The following is a 14,102-nucleotide window of genomic DNA, read 5'->3' on the forward strand; positions in this document are numbered from 1 at the left end:
CTTTGCAACAAAACCAGAGAAATGGAGTGTTGTTTTACAATGAAAGGTCACTGGAAAATCTGTCCTGACATGGTGTTTGAAAATGATGAAGGAAACAGTGAGAAGAGTTCTGGGAAATAGTCACATGGTAATTACATTATATTATTAAGGTATTTCTGTTTATTTGACAGTAATATATAGATTTTTAAAAAGATACATATGCATATTTAACTAGATTTAATGCCAGTGACCTTTTATTCAAGTTTTATATAGTGACTTTAAAATATCTGACAGTCTGTGGTTTTTGTTTTTGTCATGGCTCTTGTCCTGGCACACAGAGGAAGTGGTAAAGGTGTATGTTTCTTGGTAACTGGTCCCAGTGAGACTCTTCCTGGCTGCATCTTCACCTGAACCCTGCCTCCCCAAAGAGCCTCCACATCATAAACACATCTTGCATCATTAGCAGGACCTGCTGTTGCCCTGTCTCCAAGACCCATGACACACTCTGTGGGAGAGCTCAGCCTTTATCCAATATACAGTGAAAGTACTGTATATGTCAGTGAAGGAAGAAGTACTCAAAACTTTTACCTAAAGTATTATTAAAATACTTTAGAAATACAAGCAGAAGTCCAGAATTCAGAAAAAAATGATCATAGAGAATATTACAAATTCAGATTAACCTGTTACAGCATTTAAATGTATCTGATGAAGGTTCCCAACACTCAAGATAAATCAGAAAACTACTACTACCACAGAAGCAGTCACTCAGACAGGAAGACATTAAATAGTGCGTGCCAGTACAGTGTCAATAAGGGAGGACATTTCTCGTAATGTCTATTGACATTCATAACTCAGTTGCTGTAGTCGTTGACTTCCTGTCAGTTGTGTAACGGTAAACTAGAAGAACAACTGCATGTCTTTGTGTGTCATCATGAGCATGACACAAAAACGTTGGAATTAAAACAAAAGCCTTCAGTGAAAATCAAAAGTGAAAGGGTTTTTTTACCTAATACAGCAGCTTAATTCAGATGTTTTGGCCATGTTTCTTTTAATTAAGATGTAGTTAACTGAGTTACTGAGTTTCTATTTGCGTTCTGCTTCCTATGCAAGATGGCATAAAAACAGTTCACTGGAGTGACCTTAATGAATAAGCTCTTTCTACGTATAAAAGCAACTGTAAAACTCCTCAACTACACTCTTTCTCATCCTTGCAGCCAATTCTAATAACTGTAAATTTATATTTGGTTGTTCATGCAGATTATGATGCTTCTCTACCGTGCGGACTCAAAGGGCTCGTGTAATGGGGCACTTACCTTCTGTTAGTGCCATTCATACTTTTTCATGCCTAGTTAAATACAGCATACACATACACTAAAGCATATAGCTCTTCTTCTGAAAATCATTGTCATTCCCTGCATGCTAATGCCTCAGTAAACACATTAGATGCTGAGCTAATTACATGATATCAAACAGAAAGTCCTTTGGAAGAAACAAGCAGGTGTGTTTGGAGATGGCAAGCTATCATAGCACCTCATAGTGCCCTCAACTGAACACACACACACACACAGACAAGCCCTATTGGCCATGAGGCAGGTGAGGCTGACAAGCTATTTAAAGTCAGACACAATGACTGATGACCTTGAGGTCAGCATTTACACTCATTTCCTAAACAAACTGCAACGTCTCGACCGTGAATGACTGAAACTTGATCCAGCCAACAGCTCTGCAGGTGTGTTTGACAGGCAACAAGAGTCAAACTTTAGAGTGCGTGCACATGTACTGTAGGTTTAAGGAAGACACAAATCGATTCACAGACAATGAACTGAACCAACAAAGACTTTTAAACGTTTCCAGTGATGGCGACTATTCATCTTTGTCAAAGCACCTGATGAGACCACTATGCATCTTTCCACTGAACTTTATGGCTCTGTTTAAAATCATTAACTAAACAGTGCTGCACAAACTGAGCCACAGTGCATTTCAAAAAGCAATGGATAAAAAGGTTTCAACTACTATGAATTTCACATGGCCTGAATAGTGTCTAGTGCAAGTTTTTATTATATTATATGCTGAGCAAGAAGAGGTGACATGCAACAAATGCCAGATTAGCACCTTCCTCTTCTTTATATCTTTCATTTTGAATGTCATTTTGAAGCAGAAAAGTGTATTAGGAAGTTGTGTTTCTATCAGATTTTATCACATATTTCTGTTTAAATACACATTTTCCCTCTTCTGCACAAAGGCAAAAACCTTTCATGCAACTGTTTTTGCAAATCACCTGCGTACTCAAGAATAAAAATTAAAAAGAGCATGAGAAGTCAGAGACCTTGTTGTACACATCATTTTGGCATTTTTACTCCATGTTCTATATCAGATGTGCATAAAAAAATTTATGCTTCGTCATTTTCAGAAAATAAAAGCATAAATTAATGTTTATTGTGTTGGAGGTCGGGATGATGAATAGGTATTTACCTTCAACTGTACTGAATACATTTATCTCTTTGATTGTTTGTGATTCCAAACTGATCACAGCAGCAGTTTGGCTCTAAAGCAGCACATGAGCCAAACAGGTGTGTTGTGGAATAAGATGCGGTAATAATTGGTATGCTTCACTCTGCTTCTCTATGGCAACATGCCCCATTGGAGATTACGGGATATGACTGCGCCATCCACACACACCATCCCGCCCTAAATCCTTTGGGGCCAATTACCCGCTGCTGGTGGCGGGCGGCAAGTCAGAGCACGGCTGTGGCTGCTAGACCGCTTGTGTACACGCTGCTCCCTTGGTGATTGTCCAGCTTTGTGAAAAGAATTGAGGATTGTTTCTCCTCACAGGCAAAGGTCTAGGTACAATTTAAATCCTGTAATGAAAGAAAAAGTGAAAAGCCTAAAAAATTATGTGTTCTGTCGTTTCTTTACATACTGTAAGGTAGCAAGGGGTCCTTTACTGCCTCGCTAGCATGGCAGACAGGGAGCTAATTGGCGAGAGACTTGGTAAAAATCAGTGGTTAAGTGCTGATCAGCGTAATGAGGGGCCTTTAAACATCACACCTGGGCTAAGTCCTCCAATTTCCTCTAAGACAATGTAAATCTCTGTAATTATCCAATAATCACTAGAGCAGAAGGCAGGACAAGGAGGCAGGTGGATAAAACAACAGAAAGGACTGAACAGACAGATGCTGCATACTGAGTGAGGAGGCCTCTAATTTAGGGAGAATACTGAGCTTTTGATGGCTTTACACTGTGTCTGTGACTTCTCATGACCATGGGAAGATTGTTGTTTATTATTTATTACTGATAAATATGCTATGACACACAAGATATGCAGGATCACTTTCATGGGCTGTGTGCTTTAGAGTACAAGGTGTCTGTTTACTACAGGACATGCAAGGTGTTAGTCTCATTTAAAGTCCCCCATCCTTGTCTCGTCAGACCCCCAGACCAAAAGAAAACTATAGAAGAGGACATCATGTTGTTTGTAGTCATTCTGTGTTTATTTTCTGATAATTCAATGTCTTTGTGGTCAATTTGTGTGTATTTTTGGTACATTTCACAGGTTTTTGTAGTAATTTTGATGAGAAAATTGCAGATTAAATGATGATATATGTTCTTCTCATGCCTTTACATCCTGATGCTCCTCGTGACACACTGTGCTCAGAGATCCAGTTCTATTTAAGTTAAATGATGAGCTCATACTGTAGATGCTGCTTATGTTGTAGGAGCAAACAGCATTCACATTGACTGTCTTGTGTTAAAAGCAGACTAAGCACACTCTCCTGGGTCTCCACTTGTGCATATTCTCAGTTGGTTTAAGCGCCATCAAAGCTATAGCATGACTTCAGTTAAAGGCCTGAGGGGAGATACATGTGCAGATTTAGTAGTAACCTTGGATACTAGATGCAGATTAGCGAGGATACATGGAAATATTCTGCAACAGTACATGGAGGAAGATAAAGCAAACACAAATCATTGTTTCCCTTTTCTCAGTTTACAAGCTCTAACTGTAATCCACACATCAGCTCTCAGGTTAGCAGACAAATGTGTGTCAACCCAGCAAACTTTCCAATGGCTTGTTGGATCGTTTAAAAATGTTTTACAGTGATAAAGATCACAGATTTTTACCATCTCATCTTTTAACCCTCAGCATATCTAATATTGTGGGTACATCCACTACACAGACAGTAAATCGCTAAAACTAAAACATATATGTAAAAAAGGCCAAAGTGCAAACAAGGAAAGACTAAAAAAATAAATCTATATTTTATATATGTCCCCAATGAGCAATTTTCTGTGCACAATTCATTTTTTTGTGTTATTGAATAAATGATCTGATAGCATAGATTACTAATTTGTGCTCCTGAATGAATTTCTGATTTGAAGTATCTGTACTACTACTAGAGTAAATTCATTTTATGTCAGTTTATACTTTTATTCAACTGCATTTGAGAGGGAAATGTATATTTTTCTGGTTGTTCATTCTAGTCATGTTTGATCTGACTATGAATTAGCTGCAATTCCAACAAAGGTTTTCTACCTTTTCAACAAAAGCAAAGTTTAGAGAAAAGTACAAAAAATAATGGTACAAGATACTTTTCATTCTTTTTCTACTTCATCTTAATCATCTCACTTTCCCTCAGACTTACAGCATCTAGTGACTGCTAGACTCAAGAGTTTTATTATACAGTATCTAAAGGAGTTAGTCTCATCTCCAAATTTACTTTTACTTTTAATTTTTTTTTTTACTTCACTGTATTGTTGCTAAAAGAACTGGATACTTCCACTACTGTACACAGGGCAGCAAACTCCTTTGATGTAAAATACTTCATCATCGCAATTTCGTTGTACTGTTGTACCAAGTGTGACTGTACAATGACAATAAAGCTTTATCTTATCTTATGTTCAAACCTGTATATCCATATATCTATATACATTTCTATATATAAATATATATCAATATAATATCAAAATAAAACTATATTATATTAAAACTATATTAAATCCAAGGGACCCATCTCTCACCTCTTCTCAGAAAGGTGTACACAATTGGAAATCAAAATATTATCTCAGGAGCACAATAATTTATTGTGCACACAAATCTAACTAATCTTTTATCTCCATGACTCCCCACAGGTCCTTTTGGGAGTCGGTGTAATGTACTTTTTCATACCAGCCTTAGAGCAGGGCCTTGTTAGCAGTTGGGAGTTTGAGCATGTGTATGCAAGCAGAAATATTTGCTTGCGTGTTTGTTTGTTTGTTGTCAATCTGAGGCTGCTGGGTCGTCAATGCTGCAGATGGATGTCCTTATATCCTGCCTTGCGTGACTGGTTGGCCAGATAGCCATCAGTACCCAAATAAGTTCAGGTCAGGCCCGGTGCTTCAGCCTAAACCTCATTTGGTATGCAAATGAAAAGCCTAAACAAAGCAAACCTTTCAGAGCGGAGCAATTCACTAACTGCTCTCTTTGAAGAGACTGAGCATAGCTCAGGGTTGAGTTGGTCAAAGACAAAAAAAGGTAATAAGTGACTTTGATGACTTTAACTTTCTGTCGTTATTACCAAGTCAAAGACCAGTCACCTGGTAAAGTAGGAAATGTTTCCTGTAGCTCAATTAACTAAAGCATAAAGAGTTTGCAGAAGAATTGCACCTATACCGTAAGCTCAAATATAAGTGAGTTTTTTCTCCAGTTTTGAAGGTTTCATTTTTGTAAAGCTGGTTGCTCAGACTCAGAGGCCCAGAGGCCACTTTCATAATGTTATCCTGCAAAGAAAGTAAAGATTTTCAGCTGATTTCTGTTTCTGTGCTCCTGTTTTGATGATAAATGTCTTTCTATTGAAGAAAGACAATCACACAACATGAATCAACTCCTTATCTAGAGCAAAATTTGAGCTAAGACTTTACATAAAGCTTCTGTATTATAGCTTTAAGGTACAACTGTCTGGTTGATGATTTTATTGTAGTTTGCTGTTTGTTTTATGGCTCCCAGATTCAAACAATCACCTTCCTCCATCTTTGCCAACATAGTTCTGGAGTAACCTGTGCCACGCCCCTGTTGTAACAGGATACGGCTCTGGCATTGTGCTCATTGTTGAGAGACTAATCCCGACAATTACACCTCGAGACCGAAAGTGGCTGCCTTGCCCTGCATCCAGCCAAGCCCAAACCAGGTTTTGGATTAGGCCCCTGCTAGCCCTTGGGGGCCAACAGCCCCACTAGCCTCCTTGTTGCTGCTACCCCACCTCCCACTACTCAGACTGACCTCAAACTGCTGATATGTCTTTCTCAAGTTTTACTCACCTGCACTTTGTTCACCTGTCGCTCTCACTGTAACTCATCCGGGTTATTGTTAGAACAAAAAAGGTGTGTGGACACAAAGAGAGGCAGAGGAAAGCAAGAGAGCAAAGGGCAGGTATTTCAGGTTATGGCGGACTTATACAGCTCAGAAGTAGGTAAGAGTTTATGCATGTGGTGAAACCTCACAGATACAAGTCTTTGAATATTTGGACCCTGGGATGCATCAGGCCTTGGGATCTATTTTCTCTACCCGGACAGGACGGGTGTGTTCATCAGCTGAGAGTGATGCTGATTTAACTGTTGTCTGTGTTGTAATAGGAACAGAGGAGGTCGTTCCCACAGAAGCTTGAGCTGACATCATAAAGAAAAAAAACACACAACAAGGTATCTGGGGGCTGATGGGAGGGCGGAGGTGAGCAAACCGGCAAGGTGGGAGTCTGAGGGTAGCGGGGCCCGGTGAGGGGGGAGGTTTCGTCTCAACCACCATTGGCTAAAGACAGCACGGGGGACACACCTGTAAGCGCCAGAGGCTAAGGAGATTGGCTGCGACCTGAAAATTACACCTGTGGGGGGAAAGAGGAGGAGGGGGGACAGGCTACATGTAAACCAAGCCCTTTACAAATTCAGCCTCTGTCTTCTTGAGAAGCTTATCCGCCTAACACCGCCGACAAGAGCTCCTGGAAGAAAAAACAAGTTCTACTCCGGTAGCAGGAAGATAGATGACGCGCTTCAAACTGGTTGGTTTGGTTCCGGGGGTTTGTCTATGGCTACATCTACCTGAAAGGGACGGCTTTTTTTTTTCTCTTTCTAACCGCCACTCCAGAGGTCGACTGTCCTTCAGCAGGAGCAGGAAAGAGGAAGACTAGCCAACGGGGCGTCAAGAGCCCTCATACAATGATGCCTCTTGTCTTGGGTTTCTGGCTCGGTGACCACGCCTGGGAAACACAGGGTAAAATCACAAATGTGATCACTTCTTTGTCTTCATTCTCCATCTTTAAGACTTGAGCTGTCGTCATAACCTGTTGCTCAGCGACAGCATAGTTAAAACTTTAAGGACTCATCCGCTAAGATCAGAAAATGTGTGCCAAGCAAATTAGATCATCGTCCGAAAACCTCGGCGATCGTGTGCTGATGTAGGAGGGTTTAGGTAGTTTCGATGGGAAGCTAAAATAATGTGTATCGAATTCCAGCTCCATTTAACCAGTGAGAAAGAAGAGGAAACAATAGAAGCCAACGCTCATTCCTAAACTGGATAGACCAGTTGGGGCAGGTAAAGGCAAACTGCCAGGCTTGTCAAAGGATGAGGACAGAGGCTGACTCCTTCTTTAAGAGCATTAAAAAGTGCTTAAAAGGAGACTTACATTACGGTATGAAATTATTTTACAAATTAATAGCCTAATAGCAATTCTTAATTAGTTTTACATACACTATTGCTAAGTGCTAATTTGTACATGTTCGAACTTTTTTCCTACAACCTGTTGATCTGTAGCGCTTTGGTTATTCTCTAGAGGGCTTATTTCCTGTTACTCCTTTGCTGTTTTAGCTCTTTTAGGATAAAGATATGATTGGACAATGCTTCTTTTGTAAACTTTCATAGAAAAAAAAGGAAGTATGCGATGAAGTGGATGTGTGTCGAGTGTAAAATGTCTGCTCATCCGTTTTCCTCGCCTGCGAGGTTTGGCCGCAAGTTGAGACAGACAGAAGTGTCGGACTTATCAGGGCAGAAAATTTCCACTTGACAGAACGTATATGTTATAAGGTTTCAAGGGTTTATGTATTTTTTAAGCGTATGAGGATTGTTGCAGTCTGGCGACGGAGAAGGGAAAATGGAGGGAGCGTGTCGAGCACATACTGTAGAGCGGCGGCTGCAGAGTGAGGTGGAAGATTGTGATTGGTGGAAGGAGAAACATTTGTTCATTTCTTTCATACACCTGAATAGCTGCAGGTCACATGAGTGCCAGTCACTTTGCTAGTGTATGGCAACAGGGCGGGAAGCGCAGAGTAGAGTTTCAATAGAAAACGAGATTTAATGATCGGGAGGCCAGATGAAAGGGTGGACTGATTTAATGTTTGTTCAGGTTTGAGTCACAGGGTTGAAACGAAAGGAAACAGTAGCTGTTTAATAGCTCATAAGGTGAGAGGTTAGGTTAGGTTAAAGCTGCAGTTTGATTCAGCTGATAGTGAATGACACTGCATTATGGGACAGAGCCATTTTTAGAAAGCTAATGCTAAGCTAACTTTTAAACAACTTTTTTTTTCTTCTTTTTTTTTTTTAAATAACCCTTTTGACTTTAATCAACATTTTACAGATTTACGCCTTCAGGGTGGTGACAACATGCTAATATGAAACTATTCCTACTAAAACAAATTATTTACATTTTCTAATTTCTTACAGATTTTACTTTTTATACAAGAAGGCAGAAAGTACAGACGGAGGATGCTAAGCAGGAAAGGAAAAATTCCTTTTGATGATCAGATATGTTAAATATTTAAGCCCTTCATTTTAAATATGCAAAACAGAAGGGTGGAATGACACTGAGCCGGGGGGAGGAGTGAGCACAGCGTACATTTGAAAACAGCATCAGCACATGGATAAGCAGTATCATGGCCTAAATATCACGGTTACCAGGCTGCTCCTCAGTAGTCTGAAGGCCCAATTAGGTGGCGCTGAGATAAGGTCAGGAGTTAAATAAGGTTTTGGGTTTCCCCTGCCATTGTTTTCTCACAAAGACTGCAACTATTGATTAAGGGCCAGGCCAGTTTACCTATCAGGTTGTTCACTTCACAGCGGAGTCACATTCCAGCACAGGGGGCAGAGTTACCTGATCACGCCTCACTTCCAACAGGCAAAAAGTGTGGGCAGCCGTATGTGGTTAAACTCCCAGTGCACACTGCACCATGTACAACAATGGGAAACGCTTTGCAATATATAACCAGAGCAGAAGAGGAAGTATGTGGATCAATGGGGGACAAATTGAGAGGACGTTTATTGGACATAGGAGTTGGTTAGATATTCGAAAGGTAACGCATGACGTGCTCCACTTTGATCAGGTACTGTTATTTTCACTGCTTGTTTCTACCAGCTCGTATTTTCTGGGCTAATCTTTGTTTCACTCTTTCTTTCTCTCTCTCCCTCTTTTCTTCCTCAGAGGGCCTGCAGCACTCGTTTATAATGCTGATGATTAACTAAATAGAGTCTGGGAGAGCAGGTCTGCTTGGCTTTCTCATTTCATGGGGCCTGACTGATCGAGAGGAAGACGGAGCATTCTCAGGCAGCGGGCAGGAAATTCAAGATCTTTTTTCTCTTTCTTTTTCAGCCCCCTCCCTCCAAACGTGCTCACTTTACTTTGGTTTTGTTACATTCTTTCCTTGGGGTACCTTTCATGACGGTAAGGTTACAGGTGTATTCTCCATTTTCCTTCTCCACCTTCTTTCCCTGAACCTTTTCCCTCCCTTAACACTCTCTTTTCTGTCTCTCTCCTTCTCCCTCCCCCTCTCTAGTGTGCTCTACTTTTGCATTGCTTGCAGGATAACTAGAAACCTGTTCTTTCTTCATGAACACAATATCTTGTCTTTACATTTTGGTTCTGTTCTGAGAGTGAGGGCTAATTCTAACATTAGGACAAGAACAAATATCTACCCAATCAAATCTTTGTTAAAAGAAAAGGGGAACTCTTTATTATTCACATTATTTATGTAGCATACTATATAGATACTCTAATTTGACATAAAACAGCACTAGGGAACGACTGGATGAAATATTTCCTTAATGCATAATTTAGAGAATAATCATGCACATTAAAAGTAAGCGTGGGGTGTGAGGATTTCACACAGTGTACCTGTGAATAATCCACGTTATTCAGTAAACGAGGGCTGTTGTGACCTTCTGCATACACATCATCGACTCAGGTCGAGCTGAGTAGCATTCCATCAGCCTTTCATCACTCAGCAAACACAAAGACAACGGCCTGAGAGGTCCACCAACGGAAAACAGGAAAAAAAAAAGGCTTTTTCTTTCCTCCATTCTGAGAAGACATCTGTTGAAACCGACATGAAAATACTGCTTTATTAGAGCCTGAACAGTATGTTGCAACATTAAAGAAAACAGTTATACATCTGCTGGGATGCAGTATTATACACAACGAAAACAGCCCCCTAAGGCTGACGAGCCTTCAAGTCAGTGGCATTTTTGGATTGAACATACACAACATGTTTGAAATTAGTAACTGCCGTGTATTGTGTGTCAAGCGGCTGTTCCAACCTTGCATAGATTTAGACTAGCTGGAACAGGTTTGGGCAATCATTAACAACTACTGTGGGCCACTCTTCTGTGACAGTGTGTTGAAGCTGAAAACCCCAACCACAATAAGGGATCAGCAATTATACTATGGAGAGGTGATCTCTAAATATGGACTTCCCCGGCGTCTATTCACAACTCTATTTTTGATCACTACCTGGCTTAGTTAGTTAAAACTTTGCTGCCACGAAAAAAGAAAACCTGATTTGAGACTAATTTATTTCACGCTGACAGATTCATTTAAGGTCAACTTCCCCTTTTTCTTTTAGACAAAGACATTTAGAATTTGGTCTACTGCTAACACACATTCGTTAATTTATTAACAAATGAGTTGCCTTAATGTCACATGATGTTTTACAACCAAAAGATAACCCAACGTTCATGTTTGGATGATTATCTCCATCTTACGAGGCAGCATTGGATAGCATTACTTTCTCTAATACTGCCTGGTAATGATGATGATAGTCATCTGCAGACTTCAACCAGACAAACTACTTTAGCAATGTACCAGCAATGTGCTCCAGGCTGGGAGACCTGGATCGGTTCAAATACTTGAGCAGCAGCAGAAACGGCTCTCAGGATCCATCTTACCTGACAGTGCTGGATTGTACAACTGTTGTTCTAACACTGTCTGGTAACGATGTTTTCTGGGTGACTGCAGTCTCCAGCGTTGACTCTAGTTAATAGTTGCTCATCAATTGTTAAATTGAAATCCAAACATGTTAATGACCCTTCATGATGAAGGGTAAACTTAATTAAATAAGCAGGTTTGGCTCTACACACTGACGTGATAACTGGAAAATATTTGTCAGTTGTCTCATTTACTCGTGTCTTTTGTTTACAGTAAACTGATCTTTATAGATGTCCCAGCCTGTACAGTAAAAAAGGAAGAGCAGCACAGATGATAAACTGTACTGCATTAGTTTAGATAGTCTTTTCATATTAAAAAAGCAGAGAACGATGGATTCCTGTTAGAAAGAGTAGACATGTTAAGCAGTAAGTGCCCTAAAGGTCAGCTTTTATGTATTTTACTTCTTACTTTACTTCCCTGTCCTTTTTTTTTTTTTTTACTTTTATGACAACCCCACCCCACCCAAGTTAAAGAATAGCAGTCAGTTGATGGTTCCACCGGTCCTGCAGGGACTTATTTCCTTGTTCCCTCCTCTGAACAGCATTGGTCTTTGTGTTGTGTGGCAGTGATTGGTCCAACTAGCCTTACTTGCGTGGCACATCCTGAAACTGACACATGAGCTCACCTGAGAGTGCTTTACTGGTATAAAAACAGCTACAGACGCTGTGGCCTCCTCCCAAGCTTTTATGGACAAAAAGACAATCAAATGATACCTTAAACCTTTAGGCAGACACAAAATAGAGTTTGTAGTGTATGAATTTAAAACAACATTAAATTTGAGGGTGTTTTCATCAATATCTGGACAGAAAAGAGAATTTAATGGCTACAGGCTTCAAACAGACATCAGAAACAAAGACAAATAGTAGACATGGGGCCACCAAAAACCTAATGTTTGTTTAAGGAGGGAGAATTACCCCGCAAATATTGAGCCGCACCTTTATTTGCCCACCTAGCTCTATTATCCAGCCACAGAAACATGAAATAGCTTTTTCCCAGTTATCTGTTTTCTCTGTGCTGGCGTCACATATTTGGGTATTAACGTAATAATGTAGAGTGGAACAGAAAGAGTTTACTTTGCTTTTTTGCTTTGCTCTTCATGCTCTCTCTGCATGCGCGACAATTTAAATGAATCGACTAATGACAGTAGAGTGTAGCGTGAACAGAAGCTGTGATCGCAACAAAAGAGGAACTGCTCATTTCACCCTGTTTCTGCTGTACTGTTCTGTTTCCTCCAGCTCTCTTGTTCCTCTTTGCACAGGTGAAAGCTCAGAGGCCGTCCTTCCAGCCTCTTGATAGGCGTCTTACCAGACATGGTTAGATGTAATTATTAGTGTCTAATACTGTCTGGTAATGCCGTCCATTAAATGGCATTACCTTCTGCTCTCTTACTTCCCTTCTCTCACTCTTGTGCATCTGACATGCATATGTTCACCAAGGGCAGTCCAGGGGAGTACATCAACATATTTAAAGTAGTAGTGGTGGTGGATGTTAATGACTATGGAACTATGATCCTCGCACTGGAAGATAGATTTTTTGGGGGGTTTCTTCCATGTGACTTGAGTCAAAGTTCTTCACTGAGCATCAGTCTAAGATTTATCAGTTTTCTTGATGAACGCTGCAGAGTACATTAGTTTCCAACAAGATTGTTAATGTGAATGCCATGTAAAAATATATGATATTAAATAATGTGACTTTTATCTGTTTAAAGATCTGCTTTTATGCAATAACTGAATTCCTTCTAGGAATCTGGGTTCTCACCAGCTAAACGTCATTAGTTTTATCAATGACACCCTGTACAACTGTTTACTGCGTTTATTGTGATATGATGTTATGTGCTGTAAAAGAAAAAATTAAATAATGTGGCTTACAATTACAAACGTCTCTCTTGGTCATTTTCTGGTTCCAAGTTTTCTTTTTTTTAACAATTTATCCACATTTCCTGTACCTTGGCCCCTTGTAGCAGTTTCTGTGGTAATTGTGAACTCTTCCCTCGGCCAGACCGGAATGCCGAGCCCCAGTCAGGTGTGGATCAGGTTACCGCTGAACAGAGCTTCTTTTTAAGTGCCTCAATTTACCCATGAGGTCCCCCCATCAGCTAAGCCCTCATTGTGTCCCAGCGTATGGCAGTACACAGTGGGCTAGCTTGATAAACCTAGAAGCACAAGGTGTGTTTTCACTGCCAGTTCTTGGGTAACCTACTGAAATCTATACAATGTGGATGCTGGTGACATTTGCGAACTTAAAGCAGGACTTCTTTTTCCCAGCACTGGTTTCTCTCTCTCACAGCAACACTCTTGCTGTGCCAATAGCTTGGCGATGGTGTTTAATTAGGCCTGCTAGCACAGGGGTTCATTTGACCGGTTAAACATAGCTCTGATTTTATCAGTTGGAACACAAACAGAAAAACCATTTAGCCATTTAACATAACAGGCTCCAGGCCTCATTGATCTCCTACTGTATGATAGGGAGGCTCACTTTCATGTTTTTTCATATTATAGCTCAATAAATAAGCAGAGAAAGGGGGTTTATCAGTCCCAGAGACATTACAGCCCTTACAGAAATCTCTCAGACATTCAGAATAGTGAGCGTTTTTGTGGAAAACAAACTTCCTTGAACACCTTGTGGTTCTCCTTCCTAGTATCCTCTGGTTTTTAATGATCATAAACCTTGCAATTAATGAATGATTAAAAAACTACACATCAAATACTGAAAAAACTAAACTTGTGCATGTGAACTTAATCATTAATCTCTATCAGACCTGCATTCAAAAGCACCAGTGGCACCTGTTTAACGGCAGAGATTTTGCTTAGTCACTCTCTGTGTAGGCTGCTATAATGTTTTATTGTAATGTATTAATATCAGCACCTGTGTTTATAGGATATCACAGGAAGTACGTTTTTTGAC

The 14,102-nt window shown here is 40.2% G+C and overlaps 1 protein-coding gene across 3 annotated transcripts in view; it reads left to right on the forward strand.

Moving 5' to 3' along the window:
* The window catches only part of ttll10 (tubulin tyrosine ligase-like family, member 10), a 44,197-nt gene that overhangs the window by 14,470 nt on the left and 15,625 nt on the right, over nt 1-14,102 (forward strand). For 2 of the 3 annotated variants that reach the window (XM_026368027.1, XM_026368031.1), the window contains exon 1: nt 6,923-7,219. The exons of the other annotated variant lie outside the window; for it this stretch is intronic. In XM_026368027.1, coding sequence (XP_026223812.1) covers nt 7,165-7,219 — 55 coding nt within the window. In that variant the 5' untranslated portion in view covers nt 6,923-7,164. Of the gene's footprint in view, nt 1-6,922; nt 7,220-14,102 lie in introns of those variants that run through there. 3 annotated transcript variants of the gene reach the window in all.

This window comes from Anabas testudineus, chromosome 7 (genome assembly GCF_900324465.2).
Source record: "Anabas testudineus chromosome 7, fAnaTes1.2, whole genome shotgun sequence".
Classification (NCBI taxonomy): Eukaryota; Metazoa; Chordata; class Actinopteri; order Anabantiformes; family Anabantidae; genus Anabas; species Anabas testudineus.